Source organism: Cibotium barometz, chromosome 26 (assembly GCF_041138505.1).
Source record: "Cibotium barometz isolate CiBa-2024 chromosome 26, ASM4113850v1, whole genome shotgun sequence".
Lineage (NCBI taxonomy): Eukaryota > Viridiplantae > Streptophyta > Polypodiopsida > Cyatheales > Cibotiaceae > Cibotium > Cibotium barometz.
The window spans coordinates 36,911,798-36,938,606 of NC_141071.1; the positions used below are offsets into that span (position 1 = coordinate 36,911,798).

Here is a 26,809-nt window from a genome sequence, read left to right on the forward strand (position 1 = left end):
TGGATCAGAGATCATGTCCTTTGCCATGTAAACATGATGGCAAAGATGGACTCAAGTTCATATCCTTCGCAAATATGTTGCACCTCAACTGATCATACAATATGCAAGAGGCATTTTGGGTGGAGCTTGCCCTACCCCTGCAAAACAGCATGTGTTGTAGATCTCTGCAAAGGAAGTGCACGAGAGGTAAGGCAATCATCAAAGGGGTGCAATGTTGTCTGCCGATATCTGCACGATGGGAGGCACAACCATGCACATTGTCGCTGTGTTCACCACATAAAATCCTTTTCATCTCACCTTAACATCAAGCCGCAGTTGGTCTCATTTTGAAATTGGACACACCTCTCTTCACAAGCTAGCAATCCTAGAATAAAGAACCATAGGCCAAGGATTGAGGCACCCAAGCATGATGCTGGGCGTACACCACAAGCCATCATATAAAGATGATGCAGAACACAACTTTATGTTCAAATACAAGACACTTCCAGATGCATCTTTGGTACTTGCTTGTTCATTTTATTTCTTTATTTCAACATATCCCCTAAAATCAAGTACATCATACAACAAGCAAAGGCTAGGCACACTAGAGCTTAATCTCAAGGTTCTTCACAAATACAAAAAGGATGATATAAACCAGCTCTAGAAGAAACAAAACTCGGACCAATGAAACTGGACACAGAGCTAGGAATACAACAAAGCCGTCCGGAGGCTTCCATTGACCATGAGGCTAAAGAAACACGCAGACACAGGCGTACAACCCACATGGAAAAAGCCACAGCTACACCAAGGAGTAGAACGTGACACTGAGGATGGAAAAACCAAGGACAGTTTGTGACCCGCCTCTAGAAAGTCGACATGGCAATTGAAAAAAAGGAGGAAAGATATGAAGAAAACACAACTAGCTTACAGCGTATTACTATACATTTGTAATAAGAAACAAGACCCTCCTGATGATAGTCCAAAAACAAAACAAATCAAATGTTCCTACATTCCAGAAAAGTTTCACTCTTGTGGCACAGGACACAAGCATCTAGCTAATTTCAAGGAAGAGCAGGATTAGCAAGATCGCCATTGAAAATAACCACGCTTAATACGAAAGCCTGCAGTTTCCTGCTTCGCTTATTCAATAATCCTTCCTCCATAACATTAATTAAAAGCTTGTATGATTATGAGGATGCATAAAAGCCTGCAAGGCCCTGGTTCTCAACCAGCCTCATAGCCCATGGAAAAACCCCAATTTAGAAAATCACTTCTTGTCTGAGCAAGCCACTAAAATGTGAGATTCTCTTACAGATTTGCCTTTGTTAAATTGAACTCTTTCAAAAAAATGTGCTGTTGCACTCGGTCTTTAACATGTTTTGCAATTTTGACTCTTATGGACAGATAAAGCCTGCCCCAGCTGTTCAAAAACAATGCACTGTGACAAGTGGAACCCACCACCAGCAGTATCAATCAGGAGTCATGCTTCCTTGATTGAGCTCAGTGAATCGCAAGCTAACTCTCATGGAATGCTTTAAATACTTTTCAGCACAATGACGTACACACGTCTCCTCTTGCTTATCTAAGGTCTTCCTGCGGAAGTTATCAATGCAATGGCCAAAGCACCTTTCTACCAATGAATTGTACATCCTCAAGCTGCAAACAACAATAAAACCTGCTTTTAGATAAGTTGTAATGATACCGATGTTATAGGGACAGACACCCCAACTGTCTTTGAATCTAACAACAAAAGGATACATAGAATGCAACAACAATCATAATATGTTAGATAGTAGTACACGGTGTTTAAAGAGATTGTTCTAGACGAGATTGGAGGTACACCACCAATGCATGTATACCTCTCTCTCTCTCTCTCTCTCTCTCTCTCTCTCTCAAAAAGGCCACCAGTGATTCCCGTTAATTGAGCAAAGAGATGCATAACACTTAAATCAAAAGTTTCCTTAAATGACCCGTATCACACTCAATCCCTCCTTGGTGCAATTTTCTCCAGCATGAGGTCTAGTCTAGCTCGTCATGAGGAAACTTGAGGACTAGGAACTCCCAAACGTATTACTAATATGAAAGCTTGATTATCTCTTCTGTGCTGAAGAGTGGTCCAAACCTGTCAGGCCTATTGAGTTGCCAATTGCAAGCTTCTATGTACTTGTGTGGTTTTTCTATGTACTTGTGTGTGCATTGGTATGGTGCTGGCTCATGTTGGCTAAACATGGCGGCCACATCATGTGGTTCACACAATACAAAGCTATGGCCAATGTTGCTGTCTCTGTTTTGTATGTAGAATAGCATCCCCGCTGTAAGACTACTTATGCAATGGAAGTGTGGAGAGAAAGATGCACAATGGAATACTTGTAAACACACAATCATTCACAAGTAACCCTACTCTAAGCTTGTATTTATGCAACTAATGAATTTACAATTAAATGTTTCGAAGTACAAAAGGTGATCTACACTGCTGATCTCAGCCCAAGTTGCAGTAGACCCTGCATTCCAGATGCAAACAGGTTGCAGGTCAATCTTTCTGCCCTTCCAACCGCCTATGAACTGTTATTAAGGCATGGAACCTGAAAATGATGAGGGAAGGGATTGGGTCGCTCTTAAATAGGACTTCTTGCTGAGCCATGGGCTGGTCGAGTGGCGAATCTGTCAGAATACGCAGCGGAGATGATGACCAGATCTGGGAACACAAGAGCAAAAACGCAGGCAGAAAAACAGCACAAGAGAGAGAGAGATGTAGGCGTGTAACTCTGCTCTATATACACAAGAAGATCCCGGTATGATACAAGTGTAGTATGGGGGCTGGGGGCCTATTTATATGCCCCCACATGTGCAGTCGGCTGCCTACAGCAGGCCGACTGGCCCTGAGAACTCCACGACCAGACACATCTCCAGTCGGCCAGATCAACAGCAATCGGCCACCTCCCAGATGCAGTCGTGGACCAGTTCAGCAGTCGGCCAGCACATGGGCTGCCTCCCAAGCCACAGAAAAATGGGAAAAAATAGGGGAAAAATGCGGGGAGTGAGGAAAAATGATAAAACGCCTGATAAGGGCGGGCACACCTACAACAAAGGCCCTGGTGTATAAAACTAGGCAGGAGATGACTTCTAACACCCCCTCTCAGCTCCTGGCTGTGTAACCATCCTGCCCTCACTGTGAACTGGGATAGTGGACGTATCACCAGTAAGAATATGACCAGAAAGCCTGCAGAGATCCTGTAAACCGGAACGGGAAGGAGTCATGTGCCTGGAAGCACCACTATCGAGAATCCATTCCCAAGTATCCGTTGCGGAGAGTCCTCCAATCTCCTCCCTGCCTGAAGAAAATGAAACATCAGTGTCCATCACCTCCAGGTGCACAAAAGCCGGAGTCTTCATGATTGCTACTGAGGAATCTTCACCCTTCTCGGTCTTCCGCTTGGGACACTGCCTCCAATATTGGCCTTTCTCGCCAAAATCATTACAGGTCCTCTCTGCCTTCAGTTTCTCGCGGTCAACGTCGGACTTCTTCTCAAAAGACTTCTCCGATGAAGCCTTCCCTTTGCCCGAGTTACGGCCTTTCGACCGTTGGCCAGTAAAGGCCTCCGAAGCTCCACCCTGAGGAGGGTTCGTGAATCGTTCCTCCTGGTCCAGGACCATGGGCACAAGCTCCTCCCACGTCATGGTGCTGAGCCTGCCACTGGTAATCAACGACGAGTAAAATGCTGAGTACGAAGAGGGCAAATGTGACAGCAACGTGATGGCCATGTCTCTGACGATATCTCCTTCCCAGCTTGAAGAACTTCCTGCTGAAGAGCCTGCAGCTTGTTAATATGCTCCCGCATCGTCGACGACTTTGCAGGGCTCATAACCCGCATCTGTACTTCCAAGGAAATCCTCTTCATGGGCGATACCCTGTTGTAAAGTGAGGCCAAATGCTGCCATATACCTCTGGCCAGCGTCATATGCTTTACATGATTGATTACTTGTGGTGTGCAATTGAGAAAGATAAACGAACGGACCCTGGCGTTGACACGATCCCACATCTGTGTCTGAGCCTCCCGGTCCTTTCGGGTCGACGGTAACTCCCCTTCCTCAACTTCCGGCCGTGGAACACCAACAATGACGAAATCTGCGAGGTCGTAAGACTCCAGAACAGATTCCATCATAACCTTCCATATGCCGTAGTTGCTCCCGTCCAACTGACGGTCCACCGGGAACGTGGGGAGTGTCGGAATCTTCACATGTCTCTCAGCCATCTCAAACAAATCTGCCATAGCGAGGATGTACTCTGAAAAGGGTGGGTGGGTGGGAACAAAGAAGAACTAAAACCTGCAAGTGGCTGTCCAGCAAATCAACCCGCCTTCCTCTTGCTTCTCCTCTTCCCGAACAGTCCAAAACAGTCCACCAATCAGCCACAAAACAGTCCCCCTCTTGCTCACACAAATCCCAAGACCTATCTAGAGCCTAGGGCTCTGATACCATGTCAGAATACGCAGCGGAGATGATGACCAAATCTGGGAACACGAGCAAAAACACAGGCAGAAAAACAGCACAAGAGAGAGAGAGATGTAGGCGTGTAACTCTGCTCTATATACACAAGAAGATCCCAGTATGATACAAGTGTAGTATGGGGGCTGGGGCCTATTTATATGCCCCCACATGTGCAGTCGGTTGCCTACAGCAGGCGACTGGCCCTGAGAACTCCACGACCAGACACATCTCCAGTCGGCCAGATCAACAGCAATCGGCCACCTCCCAGATGCAGTCGTGGACCAGTTCAGCAGTCGGCCAGCACATGGGCTGCCTCCCAAGCCACAGAAAAATGGAAAAAAATAGGGGGAAAATGCGGGGAGTGAGGAAAAATGATAAAACACCTGATAAGGGCGGGCACACCCACAACAAAGGCCCTGGTGTATAAAACTAGACAGGAGATGACTTCTAACAGAATCAGCACTAAAACCTTATGATAAAAGGTCCCGACACAATAAGCCTTATAATTACGTGCTACATCATGCTAAAGTCCTGAGAATCCTACTGTAACAGGTGATCTAGGTTGAAAACCGTACATAAGCATGAAAGGACTAAACCCTGTACTCGTATGCTTAGTACTGTTATATGTAAATTCTAACATAGGAAGATAATCCTCCCATGAACTTTGTCTTTTGAATACATATGCTCGAAGCATATCCTCCAAAATCTGATTCACTCTTTCAGTCTGGCCATCAGATTGAGGATGATCAGAGGAACTCAAATTCAAAGTTGTTTCCAACTTCTAGAAAACAAGTTTCCAAAAATCACTCGTAAACTTAGAGTCCCTATCACTGACTATGTCCTGCGGTATCCCGTACAGTCTAAACAATTGCTCGATAAACTGCCGAGCTAATTGCGTAGCTGTGATAGTCTTCCGGGTCGGTAAAAATCTAGCCATTTTTGTCAAGCGATCTACCACAACCCAAATAGAATCGTGGCCTTGATGTGTTCTTGGCAATCCGGTAATAAAATCCATGGAAATACTTTCCCATTTATTACCTGGGATTTGCAAAGGATGCAACAACCCAGCCTGTCTAAAGCGTTCAGCTTTATTTGCCTCACAAATCTGACACTTGAGAACATAATCTTCTACATACCCTTTCATCTTCGGCCAATAAAAAGTGTGTTTCACTAATGATAGTGTCCTGTGTACCCCAGGGTGTCCAGCAGAAGGAGCGTCATGACACTCCCTCAGAATCTTGGACCTAATGTCTGGGATCTGTGGTACACAAATTTTGTCATTACGGAATAGCAAACCATTCCGAATCATCCACTGGCCTCCTGCAGCCTGAATGGTAGACTGCTCAGTCATCGAGTCTTGGTCAATCAATGAGCTCCCGTCCTGGATCTTCTGCCAAAATGGACCAAAATAACTATCAGTCCTGCAAAGCCCTCTCAATGACTGAAATAAGTCAGTAGAAATCTCGGTGAACAACAAAGAATTCACCTCTCTAATCCGACTAAGCACATCTGCAATACTATTCATGGACCCTTTTCGATAATGGATCTCAAAATCAAAATCTTGCATTAACTCTGCCCAACGAGCTTTCCTGCCTCTCAAATCATCCGCATCACACACATACTTGATTGACTGATGACCACAAACTTGGAGCCATATAAATAATGTCTCCAAACCTTGAGAGCATGAATCACAGCATAAAGCTCCTTCTCAAGGGTTGGCCAACGAGATTGAGTGTCGTCTAGCTTTTTACTTTCAAAAGCAACTGGTCTACCATCTTGAAATAAAGCAGCCCCGATAGCATAGTCACTGGCATCAGTTTCAAGAACATAAGGCCGACTAGGATCAGGCAATGCTAAGATAGGTGATTCCTTGACTTTATCTTTCAAAAGTCTGAAGGCCATATCCAAATCGTTATTCCAAGTGAGAGGCTGATTGGACTTACGTCCACGACCTTTCAATAAGTCAGTCATCGGTAGTGTGAGCTGAGAGTACTCCCGTACAGATTTCCGAAGAAAGACAACAAAACCGAGAAAAGAACGAAGTTGTTTCACTGTTCGTGGTATAGGCCAATCCAAAACCTTCTGAACTCGGTCATAGTCAATGCTCAATCCATCTCTAGTGATCTTGTGTCCCAAGTAAATGATGTCGGTAATAAAGAACTCACATTTACTCAATTTAGCATATAGTCGATTCTGTCTTAAAATAGCTAAGACAATCGTGAGGTGTCTGACATGATCCTCAAGAGTACGGCTATATATCAAAATATCATCCAGAAACACCACCACAAATTTTCCCAAATGTTCACGAAAAAGATCGTTCATCATTTGCTGGAAAGTGGCTGGAGCATTGGTTAATCCAAAAGGTAATACGAGAAACTCGTAATGGCCATACCTAGTCCGAAAGGCGGTTCTTTCGACATGCCTTTCATGAATACCTATCTGGTGATAGCCAGTACATAAATCTACCTTCGTGAAATATTTCGATCCTGCTAACCGGTCAATTAGGTCATCTGATCTAGGGAGAGGATAACGGTTCTTAATAGTCACCTTGTTCAATCTTTTGTAATCTATACACATTCTCCAAGTATTGTCCTTCTTTCTCCTAAGCAACACACGTGCACCCCAAGGTGATTTACTTGGACGGATCTGGCCCATCCTCAAATAATCTTCGAGTTGTTTAGCCAACTCATCTTCCTCAGCTTGGCTCATCCTGTAAGGTGGAATACTGATAGGATGAGCACCAGGGATCAAGTCAATACGATGATCTACTGCCCGTTCAGGTGGTAAACCCGATGGCAATTCTTTAGGAAATACATCTTGAAACGAATCAAGTATCTTCTGTAATTCTTTGCTTTCAAACACACTTAATTCATTCACATCCATGGAAGGGATGAGAAAAGAAGAAAGTGAAATCAATACACAATGGAAAGCGGTATACAAAGAAGAATCCATTATATTTCCAAAATCAATAGTATTTACAAGAGGTCCCTGAGAGGGATGAATACAATCACCTAAAATACTATACTTGGTGTCCCTATGCTGAAAAGAAAAAATATGACTAGACCAATCTATCTGGACGTCAAGAGTCTTAAACCACTCAATCCCTAATAACAAGTCTACATTTTCCAGATGCATAACATAGCATTCCAGAGTATCTTTGTAGTCCTGAATCTGGATTGGAAGCATCTCCACCTTGCGATCCCAAACTTGTCTGCCCGCAGGTAAACGTACCTCATAGGTATGGTCGCTGAGTGTCGTATCAAGACTCAATTTCTGCACAAGTTTGTAGTTAACAAAGTTATGCGAACTGCAAGGGTCTAAAAGAATGTGAATTTTATGGCCATTCACTTCTCCATAAACTCGGAGAAGATCATGCATGCCAAATACTTTAGAATTGAACAGACAATCAGAACAAGTACTAGGGCGAGAAAGTACTGTAATTGACGTACCTGTCAAAGACAACTGGTTAGCTACCTTTGGCTTGGGTCCTGTGTTTGACTTGGTACCCTTTTTCTTTGGGCACTCGTTACGCATGTGTCCTTTTTCTTCGCAGATAAAACGTCGTCCTTCCTTCTTGAGCTTCAAAGCCCTAAGAAGTCGTTTCTTCTTCGCTGGTGTCGAACTTGAACTTTTCGAAGGTTGGTCCGAAGACTTGCCTTCAGTCGTGTTAGCCATAGGTGCGGAGAACTTTCTTTTATGCTTGTTCCCCTGCTCGGTAACGGGTTTCGATTTGGAAGAGACCATCGTATCATCATAGATACGAGCTGAATGAATGGCCTCGTCCAAAGTTTTACATTTGTTATTTTTAACCTGTAATCGGTACGAGTCGGGTAAACCAGCTACGAAAAACCCCAAAAGAGTAGTGGGATCCATCTTTGTAGCCTTCATCTGCAAGTCACGAAACTTTTGGAGGTAGACCTCATAAGTGAGATGCTGCGAGATCATGGTCAAAGCTGAAAACCGGACAACAACATCATAATCATCCTCTTTCTTGAGGAATTTTTTCTTGAAAATGTCTTCAAATTGTGCCCAAGTCGCTGGCTTTGGGTTCAGTTCCTTCCACCAAAGCAAAGCTTTGCCGGACAGGAAACCTGCTGCTAACTGTATCTTCTTTCCATCATCATATGGATGAAACTGAAAGTGAACTTGCCACTTGTGTAGCCACGTGTCCACGATCTCCTTGGTTCGCTGCTTTTGCTCGCCCCCGAACGGTTCCGGAGTAATATTGGGACCTAAAGCTGAAGCCAAGGTATCCATTCCCGAGAAAGTAGAGAGGGTAGTGGTCAAGAGAGCGATGGAGTTCTGCAAAGCCTGCATCTGGGCTGCGATTTGTGCCTGACGTTCCATCGAAGAAGCTTCGAGAGCTACTTTGAACTCTTGGAAGTCTGATTTTGACACAAACTCGTCAAAAAGATCGGCATCAGTGCCTTCCGTAGCCGGCAAGCCTTCGCGTTCCACGAGGGGCTCCAACTCTGATTCTTGGGTCGACATCGTGAAGAGGGTACGTGGAGAGAAAATTTGATCTTTGCACAATGAAAGTGCGAGCGAACTTGAGAGCTTGAGAGCTTGAAAACTTGAGAACTTGAGAACTCGAGAGATGTGTGGCAAGAAGCCCACTAGAGGGGTTTATAAAGGTTTCCCAAAAGCCAAAAAAAACTCGAAAAGCTAGGCTTAGCTTTTGCTTTAGCTTTTGTGTTTTTTTTTTTCGTGAATATATATATATATATATATATATATATATATATATATATATATATATATATATGGATATATATATTCTCTTGTCTTTAAAAAAAATAAAAATAAAAACCTTGGAAACCTTAGAGAGGGGAGGACTTTTAAACCTTTTGTAAAAAAAAAAATTTAACTCCCCTAAAAAAAAAACAAAAATGAAAGCACTAAAAACGATGCTTTCCTTACGTGTTTTTTTTTTCTCAACCTCCTGGATTAGCCGGCGCTTGCTGCTGACGTGAAGTGCTGGCCGTCGCTGCTGGAAACCGCACGCCTGCCCGTCGACTGCTGGAACCACGTCGGCTGCTGGAAACCTGCGCTGGTCGCCTACAAGGCATGGCTGGGCGCCTGCGTAGGCCTGGGCGCTGTCCGCCTGGCCTGTGCGCCGGCCTGGCCTGGGCACCAACCCACCGTGCCTAGCCTGGGCGCCTACATGGCTTGGCAAGCCTAGCCTGGTTGCTTGGCCGCCTAGCTTAAGGCGCCTTCAGCCGTCGGTAGCCAACGCCTGCGACTTGCCAACGCACTAATCCACCAGCCCGCCAGTGCCTCCGCCAGCCGCCAGTGCCACCGTCTCACAACCACTCTCGCTCTCTCTCTCTCTCATGCGCCAAAAAACAACGAAAACAACGTGCTTTTTCTCTCTCTTTTTTTTCAGTTTTCTCTCCCTGCAGGTTATGCGACTGCACAACCAAAACTTCTCTTCTTTGCAAAAGCAATCAACCCTTACTCAACCTACCATCTCCCATCAACATGGGGTTCTTTGATGAAGAAAAAACACATACAAAATTGAAAACTGCAATATGCACAGAAAAAACAGCAAGTTTTTTTTTAACACATACCGTTCTTCGACCTCTTCTTCTCTACCTACCGACTTGCTCGTTCACGAGGTATGCTCTGATACCACTGTCAAATCCCCACGGATCCCCTCGTGATCGATCTTGGTTCGAAACTCGAATCCTGCAAACAAACGAACAACAAACAAGCAAGGGGGTGCAGGCCTGACTCACCTCCCAACCATGACAGCCGTGGGCAAGCCCACAGTCTTGGCTGTCCCCACCGAGCCACGAGCTGAGCTAACTAGGATGACGTACCGACCAATCTCCTCCTCGCGACGTCCCATACCGCCACGAAGCTGCCCTCGCGGGCCTCGAGATTGCTGCCGGCCTCGGCTGCATAAAGCAGGTGCACGTCTGCACTAGATCCAGGCTCCAAGACCATAGAGCTCTCACAAACTCGCGAGACTCCCTATATTACAATAACTAACCTTGGCCACCCTTTTATAGGCTCTTGGCCGGTCATTGGGTGTCCACACTTGGCTGCCCGCCCGTCCATACTTGGGTGCCCGCCGTTAGTATATCCCTAACTCAGCTCGTCAATCAGCCTGCCTAGTTCCAAGCTGCCCCAAGCCTCGAAACTAGTCTTGCATGCGTGTAGCACACGGTAGATACCCACTGTGCACATGACAATCCTTTCGTATAAGGGCGCCCATGGCTAGCCAGCCAAATCTTATTGTCTGTTCAATTGAAGCACCTGCTGCTTGCTACCCAGAGCCCAACTTGCTCCCACTTCCCAACCTGCCCAAAGCTCTTGTCACATGCACTCTCCCCAGGGTGACGTGGACACGCTTCTACCCATTGGCCACCTCAGAGGTCAAGTACACGACCGGATTCATGTGTTTGTAAGGCTATTGTGCCAATTCGTTGTATTATTCTCCAGGCGCCCAATGAGCAGCCAAGCGTGGACAGAGTTATTGGGTTATTGTGCGAGCACACTTAGTCGGCCATTATTATTAGGGTTGGCAGGGTTGATAGCCAACTCACCAACATTAGACACTAGATGTAGATGCTGATGACAAGCGGCTCTGTAGGTGCAGGTTGACGCTAGGCTCTAAGAGCAAGCTAATAGTAGGGTGGCAGAGAGCAGTTTGAAGAAGGCAGCACCAATGCTCAAGAGCTCGCAGCAGCAGCAATATCAATGTTTGTAGCCAGGCCAACAAGCATTGGAGCTGTGTGCAGTCAACAGCAGGCAAGGAGATGATGGGTAAGCCAGTGCTTGCAGCTAGTCACAACACGGAGCAAAAAGGAAAGGTAAAAAGCACGCACGCCAACCAACAGTTCACTGAAGCGGGGAGGTCTTCTCTATCAACGCCATGAATGAAGGACCTGTGGAAATTGTCTTCGTTGTAGCTGTTGACGATGACGCAGAGACTGTGGTAGTCGTCATGAGGAGCAGCAGTAGCTCAGGAAGCACGAAGGATAGATGGACGCGCGCAACGCAAAGAGCCCGGCTTTGATACCATTTGTGGGATCTTTAATACTCAGGTGACAGCCTGAAGGTATGGGGGTGGAAATTTGTCATGATGCATAGAGAGAGAGTGGGAGAGAGAGATGTTGTCACTAGCCTGGACATTTCCCAATATGAAAGGGGTCTGGTGGACTCCAGGATGTCTAAATATTTGGAAAGTACAAGCTTTGGGAATGGGGAGTTATCCTAGAATACAAAGGACCACACTACTAAAATTTAGGAGAGTTGCTATTTTTGGCCCGACTCCGATGGAAATTATATTCGCGTCATTACATCTGGAATTGAGCAGATACCAAGAGTTGGCAAAGTGCCTATGACAGAATGTCTACCAGTTGGGATATTTTTAGAGAGAAAGTTTATGGAAGGACCCATCTCTTAGATTGGGACATGTGGCAAGAAAGTGGATCAAAGTGAGACAAGTGGCCTCACACTTGTCACTTCAGCTCTTGTGTGGCTCTCCACTTGTCATTGTAGCCTTCTCTTGCCATTTTAGCTCATGGGAGGCCCAAATCTATAAATTGGAGCCCTCTCTCTTCATTAATGGAGGCTCTCTTGCTACACACTAGCCCCATGAAGAATACCGACTGTTGGGGACTGTTTTGGAGGCTTCCATCGCCAAGAAATACTGAAGGCAAGGGTATTTAATCATTTATTATGATTTCTAGCCATTGTACTTGTTGTACCGGTCCTTGTACCGACTGTACCAGCTTTTGTACTTGCTGTACCACCCATTGTATCGGCTGTACCAGCTTCTGTAATTGCTGTACCAGCCACTATACTTGCTGTACTAGTCACTGTACATGCTGTACCAACATTTGTACTTGTTGTGCCTGCTGTACCAGCCATCGTACCGACTGTACCAACCACCGTACCTGCTATACCAGCCATTGTACCGACTGTACCAGCCATTGTACCTGTTGTATCGACTGAATGGAGAGTTGTACTTGCTGTAACAGCTCTATTGCATGAAGACCCGTGGTTTTGGGGGAAGAATCAGTACCCACACGGAGGTATATGGATTATGTTGTTGGCTCGACATTTCTACAGCCTATGTTGCTCAGTTGCCTTGTGTTGGGCTATGTTATGGCATTTGTATATGGATAATCCGGCATCTCCCGTGGGAAGAGTAAGGCCCTCAAAGCTTGTACATGATATTATTCTCCTTGGGTAATAAAATACTCCAAGGGGGGGGGGGGGGGGGGGGGGGGGGGGGGGGGGGGGGGGGCGGGGGGTCGGCCCATTCCGGCCTCTATGCGGTGTCACACGTGCAAGCTTCATTTTCAACATTTGTGGATGTTTTTGTCCAGCTTTTATATTTAAGTGTTTTAATATACGTTGATGGTATCAACAAGTGTGTCAAAGGCCCTAGTCCCCCGGGCACTCACCGCCGCGAGTTACATTGGTATCAGAGCATAGCGGAGGCTTCCTTCTATCAATAAGGAAGAGAAAAGATCACAAGTGGGGACCACACTTACCATCATTGCTATTAAGCATGGCCAGCCACTTCAGAGCCTATGAAGCATGAGCATGAGCAGTAGATAGCTTGTTGATCTAAGGATTTATGAATTCACAAAATTTATCTTGGAAGTATGGAGTTGGCTTTATGTGCACACGTTTAGCACTCTTTCCATATGGATATTGTGGATTATATTATCAAGCTTACAGGTAAGCTATATGGAGATATATCTCAAGATATCTTAAGGATATGGTGACGAGATATTTCTTTTGGCTTCATGAACTACCTGGCAAAGAAAAAGCTAAGTATACTTTGAGTTTGCAAAGTTGGTGATTTTGCTATTTACTATGAAGTATTTTTGATGTTCACTAACCCTTGCATAGCCATGCAAGAAGAAAGGTGGTGTTGTTTGCCTTGAGATGGTTTGAGGGAAACATTGTTTATGGCTCCCTTTATTGGCATGGATTATATCTATGAAGATTTCTTTCTTGGACGAGATTTATATATATATATTGGGTTTCACAAGAAATTTCTATGGACGAATCTGTCCGAGTTTATAGAGAAGAAATCTTTGGATATCTCATGGATATGATGTTTTTATGAATAAAGTCCACCTCTACTCCAAGGTGTGTGGTTAGCACGGAGTATGTGGTAAGAGTTATGGTATACAAGAATTATGGTATACACGTCTATGGATTCCTGGACTTCTTTTCTAGGGATTTGGATCTATCCTCAGGTTTATGGATTATTCTTTTTGGCTCCCTTTATTTGGGATGCATTGGACTTATGAAACTCATGGTTCACATACCCTGTGTAGTGTTCTCTTGTCCTACGTGCTCTCTTGAAGATTGTTTCTACCATGTGAGGGTGGAACAATAGAGAGCAGATGGAAGCAAACATGGGCACTTCAGAGGGTAGTGTCAAGCACAACATACCCTGTGTAGTGTTCTCTTGTCCTACATGCTCTCTTGAAGATTGTTTCTACCTTGTATGGGTGGAACAATAGAGAGCAGATGGAAGGGAACATGGGCACTTAAGAGGGTAGAGTGAGTTGGTGGCCGAAATGCCTATAAACTATGTGCAGCAGAAATGCTTATGGAACACCAGGCTATTTATGCCTGCGAGTGATTGTTTTATCTTGTTACTTGAGCCCACCTCTCATCCAAGGTGTGTGGTCAGAGTACCAACACGGAGTGCAAGTGGTAAAGTGGACATGATACCTGGTTGGCAAGGGACTTATGTGTACGCCAAGGGTCATGTGGATTGACACATGTTTGTGTGCTTTGAGCTTGGATTTATTTATCTTTATGCCATATTAGAATCACTATCTCCCCATACAAAGGCCAAGAGGTTCATTGTTCATCTCACCATGCATGTGGATTCATGTTGGGATTGTGAGAGGGCAATTCAATGAACACTCCACTATACACGTGGATTCATGTTGCGATTGTGGAGTGAATGTTTCATTGTTTCCACACCATGCTTGTGGATCTGAGTTGGGATTGTATGGGAGAACATGGGAACTGTTGGGATTGGGAGAAAGGATTGCCAAAACTATGGAGAACCAACTTTTCTGTCACCATGGCTTGTACTCTTGAATGGCACCAGTTTGTTTGCATAGCACATGTTTCTGTGCGAGGCACTAGTTTCTTGTGCATGGCACTTATTTAAGTGTCTTAGCACTTGGTTGGTGATTTTCATTGGCATATGATTATCTCATTGATATTGGTGATTGAGACACAATTGGCTCTTGTGCCTGTGTCTAGCATATCTTCCACGGAATTCTCGCCCATTTATTCTGGGACATGATTTTGATATTGGTATTATGTAGACTTACTTAGTCTCACCCAATTCTTTGGGACATGGATTCTTCAGTTATATTAGATTTTTGAGACGGTCTCGTCTCGCCCACTTGATGGGACATGATTATATCTTGAATATATGGCTTGAAGCTTAAAGTTGCAGACAACTTTTAAGAAGCTAGGGAGGATGTCACCAGCCTGGACATTTCCCAATATGAAAGGGGTTTGGTGGACTCCAAGATGTCTAAATATTTGGAAAGTACAAGCTTTGGGAATGGGGGATTATCCTAGAATACAAAGGACCACACTCCTAAAATTTAGGAGAGTTGCTATTTTTGGCCCGACTCCGATGGAAATTCTGTTCGCGTCATTACATCTGGAATTGGGCAGATACCAAGAGTTGGCAAAGTGCCTATGATGACAGAATGTCTACCAGTTGGGATATTTTTAGAGATAAAGTTTATGAAAGGACCCATCTCTTAGATTGGAACATGTGGCAAGAAAGTGGATCAAAGTGAGACAAGTGGCCTGACACTTGTTAAAAAGTGGATCAAAGTGAGACAAGTGGCCTCACACTTGTCACTTCAGCTATTGTGTGGCTCTCCACTTGTCATTGTAGCCTTCTCTTGCCATTTTAGCTCATGGGAGGTCCAAATCTATAAATTGGAGCCCTCTCTCTTCATTAATGGAGGCTCTCTTGCTACACACTAGCCTCTACCACCGTTACAGGCTTCCCTAATGATGGCTACTCTCTTTCTCTCTCTCTTGAAGGCTGCCCATGAAGAATACCGGCTGTTGGGGACTGTTTTGGAGGCTTCCATCGCCAAGAAATACTGAAGGCAAGGGTATTTAATCATTTATTATGATTTCTAGCCATTGTACTTGTTGTACCAGCCCTTGTATCGACTGTACCAGCTTTTGTACTTGCTGTACCACCCATTGTACCGACTGTACCAACTTCTGTACTTGCTGTACCACCCATTGTACCGACTGCACCAACTTCTATACTTGTTGTACCAGCCACTGTACCTGCTGTACTAGTCATTGTACATGTTGTGCCAACATTTGTACTTGCTGTACCAACCACCGTACCGACTGTACCAACCATTGTACTTGTTGTACCGGCTGAATGGAGAGTTGCACTTGCTGTACCAGCTCTATTGCATGAAGACCCGTGGTTTTTGGGGAAGAATCAGTACCCACACGGAGGTATATGGATTATGTTGTTGGCTCGGCATTTCTACAGCCTATGTTCCGGCTCAGTTGCCTTGTGTTGGGCTGCGTTATGGCATTTGTATATGGATAGTCCGGCATCTCCCGTGGGGAGAGTAAGGCCCTCAAAGCTTGTACATGATATTATTCTCCTTGGGTAATAAAATACTCCAAGGGGGGGGTCGGCCCATTCCGGCCTCTATGCGGTGTCACACGTGCAAGCTTCATTTTCAGCATTTGTGGATGTTTATGTCCAGCTTTTATGTTGAGTTTGTAAGTGTCGTGGATGGGACATCAAAATCACCCAGTAGACAAACCTAGACACTATCCATGACGAAAGATAACCCTTCCAATCTGTCTGTACACCGTGGTTATGAAACCACTCCTTACCTATAAGATAATATACTCTATCTAAAATCATAATCATGAAATCTAATGGCTATGAGTAGCATTGTACAGTTATAGGCATCGGAGACACCCGCTGATTGCAAAACCTGTATGACCGACGACACGAATCAATTTTGGGGTACTACTCGAGCAAAGAACCCATAACCAACACAAAATGGCTTTTAGAAAGCCCAGCCATAATCTTCCTCATTTAGAGAAAGATTATCCATCACAATGGCTGCATATTCTACTCGTGAAGACGCCCTTACTTTGTGGACTTCATCTTCTGCCACCAAGTTTGCATGCACCTTCTCTTGCTCTTTGGCCATCTTCTTGAGGTATTGGTTATGTGTGTGTCCGAGCTTCTTGCAAAAGTTGCATCTTGATAGTCCTTCTGTCACCAATTGGCCGACCATTTGGTCCATCTCCAGATTTTGTGTCTCGTTCACGTGAGGCCAGGCCGGTGTCTCATGTGAAGAGGCTAGCATTTGCTGACATGGACAGGAGCCAGACTGGTGCCACCCGTGTGTTAGCAGGATGGTGTCGTATGGACGGGAGCCAGACTGGTGCCACCCGTGTATGACCTGGACTGTGTTCGACCCATGGGATTGTCACGCCATGGAAGAGCCAGTATTCGTGCCGTGTCTTGCCTATGGGACTGTCACACCACAGGGAGGCTCGTGCCTGGAACTGTGTCTTACCTATGGGACTGTCACTCCATAGGAAGACCAGGTTTTTATGTTTTACGTCGTGCCATTTTTGTGCCGACAGATATTTTGTACTTGTTCCATGAACGGGAGATATGTCCATGTTACTATTTGCACATGCACACATGTTCTGCATGTTTGAAACTGTTTTCGCATGACTTCTATTTTTGTGTTTGCCTGCTTGACGTGTCACTTACTGAGCGGGGACGCCTGCCAGTGAGTCGTGAAGTCTGCTCTGTCTTCTGACGAGTTTTGGTGCATGTGAACACGTGGTAAGTATATTGCACATGTTGTTTTAATATTTCATATTTTAACCTTTGTTTTATAAGGTCATTTGTTCACACTCACTTAAAAGTGGGCACCCACTTAGGGGCCAAGGTGGGGAGCCCCACTTAAGTGAGTGTGTGGGGGTGGGTGCATGGTCACCTACCCACACTCCCAAAGAGCTGGCCACCCACATGCAAGCGTGGGGAGCCAACCAACACATTTTGTTTACTCCTCCTCCATCCTTAATAAAAAAAGCTCCACGACCACCTTTGGAGGGACGATCGGTGCGCCTCCATCACCCTTGGTTGTGCTGCGCTTCATCTCTTGAAGACGGCTGAGCAAATTCAGGCAGCTGTTTACTCTGCACTTCAGGCGGCTGTTTACTCTGCACTTCTATACTCTCCCAGGCGGCTGCACCTGTTTCCCAGCAGGCTACGTGATCCTCTGCAAGCGGCCAATACAGGCAGCAGTCAGTCATCCTTTTCCCCTTGAAAGCAGGTGCTTCTCTCTCTACCCTCAGGCTGCATGTACATCTCCAACAAGTGGTGCTTTGCATCCAAAGGCGGCTGCCACCACCTGAACTGCTGCACATGCTCTTCTCCAGTTGGCCGCCACTCCTCAGGCTGAGCATACTCACCCAGGCTGCAGCCAGGTGACTCAGCCAGGCGCCCCTTTCTTCCACAGGAAGGCGGCTGCATACCTTCAGGCTGCGATGCCTTGTTCTCTTGTAGGCAGGCGTGGGCCATCCTTGTGTTCCTACATCTAGGCGGCTGGCGGCTATACTCTGCAAACTGGCAGCTGTTTCTCCATTTCCAGTGGACTGTTCAATCTATCCAAAGGCAACTCCTCCTACGCTTCCTCCTCCACAAGAAGGTGGTTGTGTCCTGCACAACAGGTGGTTGCACTTCCTTTTCATAGGCGGCGTCTTCCTTCTTCAAGAGGTTACATCTGGTGTCTCTCTCAAGTAGCTACCGATACCTCGGGTATTGGTCCTCCATCTGCCATCCACAAGTAAGTGAATTTTCAGATTTAAGTAAAGTATTTTATTATAAAGCTGATAAGGGACTCTCTCCACGGCAACACCCGTTCGGTGCCGGATAGTCCAAGCTCTATTGGATAACCTCGGTCCAAAGGTGCTGAGATCGGGAGAGCTAGGCGTTAATACGAGAGCGCCTGTTTGTGCGTAGTCTTGGAACACCAGTGAGGCGCTCTCTGCGGAGTCCAGTGAAAGCACAAGACCGTAGAGACTGGACCACGCTAGTGGTCGTACTGCTTCGAGCATCTACTTCGAGCCTATTTGTTTGGTACTGTATCCATATGTACATGGACATCATCTGGTTCTTGGAACCCATGGAGCATTGTATTTGTTAAATACTCCCAATAAATATAACATATATTGAGGGGGGGGTCGGCCCGTTCCGGCCCCAGTGCTGGTGTCCATCTATCCATTTCATTTCATTTCAATTTCAAGTTGTATTAAGTTGTCCATTTCAAATTGTGGTTTTAAAGTTGTGCTATTACGCGCGTGGGTGTCCAATGTAGTCTTTCCCACTTGACGGGATCAGTTTCACTGGTATCAGAGCACGGTTGTTTCCCTCTTCCTAGTGGGGAAACGAACCTATGTACTGGACACCCCGCTTTTAGCACACTTAAACACAATGGACAGCCAAGGCAACCCTTTGGAAGTGCCAAATTCGAGGGGTCCATCTAGTGCTTCTCGTGGGTCTGATGCCCTGCGAGGAAGGCACAAGCCCCTTGAAAGGGTTAATGATAGTGAATCAAAGGGTCAACTGTCTCCAAGAAAGACAGTTATGCTTGAACAAGAACCTCATGCAATGAGGGCTGAAATGGAACATATGAGAAAACTTCTGCAGGCTCAAGAGCAAGAGTTAAAGTTTTTGCATGAAGATCCCCATGTGCAAAGTGCCATTGAAGCTAGGAAGGCTAATGCAATGGTAGATGTAACTTTTGAGTCTATGGCACGGGAAGTGAGCAAGAAGCCAAGGGAGTAGGCACTTGCCTACCTCCTCCGCAAAGGTGATATCAAAGAGGGGGACGACGGAGAGCTGAAATTCAGAAATCCACCCCGCTTGAAGCATGGAGATCCAGCATCTCAAAGGCTGAAATCTTTTATGCAAAAGTAAGAGGTGACAGTCACCTCTCGACATGCATCTTCTCCACAAGGCACAAAGCCTGATAGATATATGTATGCTAGTGCTCATGGAGAGCATAAAAGTCACATGCATGCAAGATATGTATCCCATGGTAAGGGTGACAGGTCTGCTTCTAGAAGAATTTTGCCTTCTGAGTTGTCTCATGGAGAGACATTGCCATATGCAGGTAACTCACATGCATCTGAGTTTCAAGTTCGTGGAGCACATGCCACCGTGCCTCATGAAACTTCTATGACGGCCCATGGAGCCCATGCAAATAGGACTGCCCCGTTGGATAAGGGGAAAAGAAAAAGAGAAGACCATGAGCCTCATGCCAGAAAGCTCAAGGAATTTAAAGCAGGTGACAAATCTGTTAAGTTTGATGTCTTTCATGGAGAACATGATGCTTCTAAAGTGTTAGCATTTGTGGCACAGTTCGACATTGCTTTTAGCGATGAGGACTTCACCGAAAAGTCAAAAGTACGCCATGCTAGCATGTTTTTGAAAGGGACTGCTGCTCATTGGTGGACCACTGAAAAGATCACCAAGGATCCCATTTGCACTTGGAAGGAATTTAAGGACCGATTCTATGCTCAGTTTTTGCCACCAAATCTCACTCAAAAGTGGGACAGTATCTAGAGCAAAGAGATAATGAAAGCCTGCAACAGTATGTTAACGAATTTGGGAAAGTGTTGCTGGAAGTAACTCCCTTTATGCAAATCACTGAGGATGAAAGAAAGAGGAAGTTTCGCTCTGGACTACAACCAGCATATCATTCGGGCATTGAATTGCACCTGAAACATTGCTACGGAGCAATTGGTGCTCAAGATTAAACAGGATCAAGGAGGTTCAAAGGGGAAAGACAAGGCTGTCCCAAATCTGCAAAAGGGTGGATAGCCACCTCAAAAGAACTTCCGGGAGACCTACAAGGGTGGTAAAGCTGAAAATAACACATCTAAAGATCAGGGCCCAAGGAAGAACAAATTCGGCTTAACCCCGGAGCAAAGAGAGCAATATGCCAAGGATGGAAAATGCTTTTCTTGTGGTAGCAAAGAGCACATGTTTCAACAGTGCCCTGACCGCAAACCTAAGCACGAGGACAAGCAGACCAAGGCTAATGTACATGCAGTTCCTGATATTTTCCTCACCTTACTGCTCTCCTGTGCTTCTTGTTCAAAAGAAGGACGGATCATTCCGCATGTGTGTGGACTATAGAGCTTTGAACAAGCTTACCATCAAGAACAGATTCCCAATCGAATTGATGATATTTTGGATAAGCTTGATGGTTCGGCTTGTTTCAGCCGACTTGATTTGAAGAGTGGTTATCACCAGTGACCAAATAAGAGTGGTTCCACAAGATGTCCATAAAACTGCATTCAAGACAGCCTTCGGACTATATGAATTTTTGGTAATGCCTTTTGGTCTCACCAATGCTCCTGCTACGTTTAATCGTATGATGGATAGGATATTCCGACCCTATCGCAAATTTACAGGAGTATTCTTTGATGATATCTTGGTTTTCTCCAAGAATGAGCAGGAACACAGAACTCATTTGGTCACACTGTTCGAAGAGTTGCGGAAGCATAAACTTTTCATTAATGCCAAGAAAAGTGAGTTCTTCCTTTCAGAAATTCATTATTTGGGTCATATTGTATCCAAAGATGGAGTTACAATGGATCCTACAAAAATAGAGACCATTCGGAATTGGCCCGAATTGCAAAACGTACATCAAGTACGTAGTTTTCTGGGATTATGTTCGTATTACAGGCGTTTCATAAGGCATTTTGCTATGATTGCCACTCCTCTATATGATCTCACAAAAAAGAAAACCACTTTCAAATGGACTTCAAAAGAACAAGATGCTTTCTCGCAGCTCAAGCATGCAATCATGTGGACCCGTGTTGATTGTTCCTGACTTGCACAAGTCATTCGTAGTTGAATGTGATGCTTGTGGTGATTGTATAGGAGCTGTCCTAAATCAAGAAGGGCATGCAGTTGCATACGAGAGTCGTCGTTTGCATGATGCTGAGCTTCATATGGATATCTATGAGAAAGAGCTCTTGGCTGTAATTCATGCCTTAAAGATATGGAAACATTATCTTCTTGGGGCTGAATTTGTAGTCAAGACAGATCATCAAAGCTTGAGATACTTTCTATCTCAAACAAAGCTTTCAGAGAAGCAGATGAGAATGGCAAATTTTCTTTCCATGTTTCATTTTCAGATTGTGCATACTCCAGGAAAGAAAAATGTGGTGGCCGATGCACTATCCAGGAGGCCTTATGTAGCTGCAGTCTCAATGGCCTCTCATGGCGACTTATCTACTATGCGAGAATTGTATCATTTGGACGTTGATTTTTGCCATATATAGACTGATTTGATGGCTGGTCATTCACATGCCTCTTATGTTATCAACGAGGGTTATCTTATGAAGGATAATTGCCTATGTGTGGTGAAGGATTTGCGTCCAAAGGTTATGGACGAATGTCACGCTCCACCTTATGCTGGTCATAGAGGTATCATGCCTACTACACGCATGATTCAGAGGTATTTCTTTTGGCCGAGCATGCGTAAAGACATTGAGGCTTATGTGCGTGCATGTATTACTTGCCAAAAGGTGAAATTTGATAAGCAAAATTTTATTACGGATTTGCCTAGATCCCGGCATGGGAATGATGCTATTTGGACCATTGTGGACAGGTTTAGCAAGCAAGCTCATTTCTTGCCCGTCAAGAAAACCATTAAAGCTGATCATATGGTAAAATGGTATGCCTAAATCCATTGTTGGGGATAGAGATCCCAGGACTACAAGCCTCTTTTGGAGGGCTTTATTTGACAATATGGGTACTAAACTTGAGTTTTCATCAGCTTATCATCCCCAAACGGATGGCCAAAGTAAAGCTGCAAATTCAGCTGTGTTGGATTTATTGAAGTGTTATGTGGCAGATCAAAAGACTGCATGGGAGAAGTATCTTCCACTTGTTGAGTTTGCCTACAACAATACAATCCATGCCTCCACAAGAAAGGCTCCGTTTGAGATTATTTATGGCAAAGTGGTATTGCCACCCATCCTTCGTACAAAGGATGAGATTTTTGCAGCTGATGAATATGTTCATGACTTGGATGTAGCCTTTGGTCAGGTACGGACAGCCATTGCAAGATCTCAAGATAAGCATAAAATGGCTGCTGACAAGCATAGAAGGGATATGGAAGTCAAAGAAGGTGATTGGGTTTTGCTGAAATTTGAGAAAGCCAAGCTTCGGAAGAGGCCAGGACGAGAAGGATCATATCCTAAGCTTTCTCCTCGATATTATGGACCCTTCAAGGTGATTCAGAAGATCAATGAAGTGTCCTACAGGCTTGCTTTACCTAGTCACTGGAAGATTCACAATGCATTTCATGTGAGTCTATTTCGAAAATATGTGGGGCCAGATCCTGACGAGCCTGTAGATCCGCCAGAGATTGAAGAGCTTGAGGAGATCCTCCAGCCAGAACAGATTGTTTTTCACAAGGAGAGAAAGCTACCTGCAGGAAAGCTTTCCAGGAGATACCTTGTGAAGTTTAAGAATTATTTGCCTCTTGATGCAAAATGGGTAAATGAGGACTATTTTGTTGATTACCCACAGTTGTTGTTGCAGGCATATCTTGAGGCTTTTCAGTTGAGGACAACTCTTTAGAAGCCCGGGGGGATGTCAACAATTGGCCGACCATTTGGTCCATCTCCAGATTTTGTCTCGTTCACCTGAGGCCAGGCCGGTGTCTCATGTGAAGAGGCCAGTATTTTGCTGACATGGACGGGAGCCAGACTGGTGCCACCCGTGTGTTAGCAGGATGGTGTCGTATGGACGGGAGCCAGACTAGTGCCACCCGTGTATGACCTGGACTGTGTTCGACCCATGGGATTGTCACGCCATGGAAGAGCCAGTATTCGTGCCGTGTCTTGCCTATGGGACTGTCACACCATAGGGAGGCTCGTGCCTGGAACTGTGTCTTACCTATGGGACTGTCACTCCATAGGAAGACAAGGTTTTTATGTTTTACGTCGTGCCATTTTTGTGCCGACAGATATTTTGTACTTGTTCCATGAACGGGAGATATGTCCATGTTACTATTTGCACATGCACACATGTTCTGCATGCTTGAAACTGTTTTCGCATGACTTGTATTTTTGTGTTTGCCTGCTTGACGTGTCACTTACTGAGCGGGGACGCCTGCCAGTGAGTCGTGAAGTCTGCTCTGTCTTCTGACGAGTTTTGGTGCATGTTAACAGTTGGTAAGTATATTGCACATGTTGTTTTAATATTTCATATTTTAATCTTTATTTTATAAGATCATTTGTTCACACTCACTTAAAAGTGGGCACCCACTTAGGGGCCAAGGTGGGGAGCCCCACTTAAGTGTGTGTGGGGGTGGGTGCAACCCACACTCCCAAAGAGCTGGCCGCCCACATGCAAGCGTGGGGAGCCAGCCAGCACGTTTTGTTTACTCCTCCTCCATCCTTAATAAAAAAAGCTCCACGACCACCTTTGGAGGGACGATTGGTGCGCCTCCATCACCCTTGGTTGTGTTGCGCTTCATCTCTTGCTAACGGCTGAGCAAATTCAGGCGGCTGTCTACTCTGCACTTCAGGCGGCTGTTTACTCTGCACTTCTATACTCTCCCAGGCGGCTGCACCTGTTTCCCAGCAGGCTACGTGATCCTCTGCAGGCGGCCAATACAGGCAGCAGTCAGTCATCCTTTTCCCCTTGCAAGCAGGTGCTTCTCTCTCTACCCTCAGGCTGCGTGTACATCTCCAACAAGTGGTGCTTTGCATCCAAAGGCGGCCGCCACCACCTAAACTGATGCGCATGCTCTTCTCCAGTTGGCCGCCACTCCTCAGGCTGAGCATACTCACCCAGGCTGCAGCCAGGTGACTCAGCCAGGCGCCCCTTTCTTCCACACGAAGGCGACTGCATACCTTCAGGCTGCGATGCCTCGTTCTCTTGTAGGCAGGCGTGGGCCATCCTTGTGTTCCTACATCTAGGCGGCTGGCGGCTATACTCTACAAACTGGCAACCGTTTCTCCATTTCCAGTGGACTGTTCAATCTATCCAAAGGCAACTCCTCCTACGCTTCCTCCTCCACAAGAAGGTGGTTGTGTCCTGCACAACAGGTGGTTACACTTCCTTTTCATAGGCGGCGTCGTCCTTCTTCAAGAGGTTACATCTGGTGTCTCTCTCAAGTAGCTACCGATACCTCGGGTATTGGTCCTCCATCTGCCATCCACAAGTAAAAGCTCTATTGGAGAACCTCGGTCCAAAGGTGCTGAGATCGAGAGAGCCAGGCGTTAGTACGAGAGCACCTGTTTGTGCGTGGTCTTGGAACACCGGTGAGGTGCTCTCCGCGGAGTCCAGTGAAAGCACAGGAGCGTAGAGACTGGACTACGCTACTGCTTCGAGCATCTACTTCGAGCCTATTTGTTTGGTACTGTATTCATATGTACATGGACATCATCTGGTTCTTGGAACCCATGGAGCATTGTATTTGTTAAATACTCCCAATAAATATATCATATATTGAGGGGGGGATCGGCCCGTTCCGGCCCCAGTGCTGGTGTCCATCTATCCATTTCATTTCATTTCAATTTCAAGTTGTATTAAGTTGTCCATTTCAAATTGTGGTTTTAAAGTTGTGCTACTACGCGTGTGGGTGTCCAACGTAGTCTTTCCCACTTGACGGGATCGGTTTCACCTTCTTTCTTACCTTTCCCCTTTGTGAGCATGGCCCTGTCTGACTCAAAAGAAATCTCACCTTGCTCATTGTTGCGGCGGTCTTCATCAAGTTACCCGCCTTTTCAGGTCAATCTGCCTGCCAGCCTGCACGCTGCTGTCCAGCACTCATCTTGCAGGTATGTCGAACCCGCAATCGCATGGTCAGTCTTCCTCTTGTCATTTCATTCACATAACATAAAGATGCGGATGCTGCTCTTATATGCTTGTGTTCTTTATTAAAAACAGGATGTCCAAAACCGCTGGATCTGTGTTGTGCTTGTTAATTCAGCATACATGCCCTGTCACTGTCCCATTCTAGGTTATTACAGAAGCATGTAATTAATACTTAGGAGCTTCCTCTAGTTTGCAATCTTGAAGGCTGAAGATTTCAAAACTGTGTTTAAAAAAAAGATGAGGGAGAGGAACGCGCACCTGTCACGGACCTGCAACTGGTCGATCATGGTGGTCATTCGCATCTTGTCCTCCTCGGACAAGTTGTCCAGGTCCCCCGCCTCCATCCCCCTCCTACCGTCCATGCCCGCCCACGCCAACCTGCACCAACAACACCCCAATGGGGCACATCAGAGACATTCAGACAGTTACAGTGAGCAAACCGAATGACTTACCACAGACAAGATTTGAACAACGGTCTCAAGTCTGCCCCTTACACTGGAACCTGGCAAGTGCACTGTTCGAATACAGCCCTAAAAACTTCATATAGTAGCTTTTTGTGGGTACATATATATATATATGTATGTATATATATATATATGTATATCATTAATTAATTAATACCCTCTACGTGGGCATTAATGAAAAAACCTTGGTTTTACTAAGGTTGCTACAAAGTATTTTAAACCTCTAAAGTTATTACAAAGTAATTCAAACCTTACTTTACCTAAAGGTAAGTTAAAAAGCCATAATAAATTTACTTTATGTCCAAAAAAAACCATAATAATAAATAACAATTTACGAACTTGATTTCAACAAGCATTAAATTGAAAATAAAAAATGCCATCAAAAATCTGAAATGAGTTAAATGACTTAAAAATAATGTATGAAACATTAAAAAAATTGCATTTGTTCTACTCATTTGAAATAGGAAAATTATACAAAAAACATACTTTTGTATTAACAGAAGTGGGAATTTTTACAACGATATAAGTGACGGTTTATACAACAATCACGATGAAAATACATATTCGAAAGATGGTCATACATATCCCTTGAAATTCCTTGCATAAAGATAGTATCTTCCACTTGCTTCCTAGGGCACAAAGATACAAAGTTATGAGCATTTTCTATTGCTTCCCTCATATTTGGTGGGTCCTAAAGAGAGCAATATTTGCTATGCAATACATCCTCGTTACAAACATCTTCATCACTATCCACACGGACGGGATTGCTTCTTGATGCTGGATTACCATCGTCATTCTCTAGTTTTTCATCTTCAACTCCAGCAATGTCTACACATGAAAAAAAAATTCATGAACATCAGGAGATTGAGTGATATGAGGGATTTTTATCACTCTCTAAACAATAACAGCCCTTTTTCTATCCATTCCATTCCCCACT

The 26,809-nt window shown here is 45.1% G+C and overlaps 1 protein-coding gene across 2 annotated transcripts; it reads right to left on the minus strand.

The window, feature by feature from the left end:
* Positions 1 to 1,126: 1,126 nt before the first annotated feature.
* Positions 1,127 to 25,941, minus strand: TIM9 (Tim10/DDP family zinc finger protein). Of its 2 annotated transcripts, none has more exons than XM_086820553.1 (3): positions 25,861 to 25,941; positions 25,667 to 25,786; positions 1,127 to 1,635 (listed from the first exon to the last, which is right to left on the minus strand). In XM_086820553.1, the coding sequence occupies exons 2-3, from the start codon at positions 25,768 to 25,770 to the stop codon at positions 1,449 to 1,451; spliced, it is 291 nt and encodes a 96-aa protein (XP_086676679.1). In that variant the 5' UTR covers positions 25,771 to 25,786; positions 25,861 to 25,941; the 3' UTR covers positions 1,127 to 1,448. The 2 variants fall into 2 exon arrangements, with proteins under 2 accessions (XP_086676679.1, XP_086676680.1); XM_086820554.1 differs by having other exon boundaries at positions 25,903 to 25,921.
* Positions 25,942 to 26,809: the final 868 nt, after the last annotated feature.

Excerpts from the sequence above, each read along its gene's own strand:
- TIM9 (XM_086820553.1), bottom strand. The coding sequence starts at position 25,770 with ATGGACGGTAGGAGGGGGATGGAGGCGGGGGACCTGGACAACTTGTCC. Across the intron at positions 1,636-25,666 it reads CAGTTGCAGGTCCGTGACAG|CTTGAGGATGTACAATTCAT; the intron begins GTGCGCGTTCCT and ends TGTTGTTTGCAG.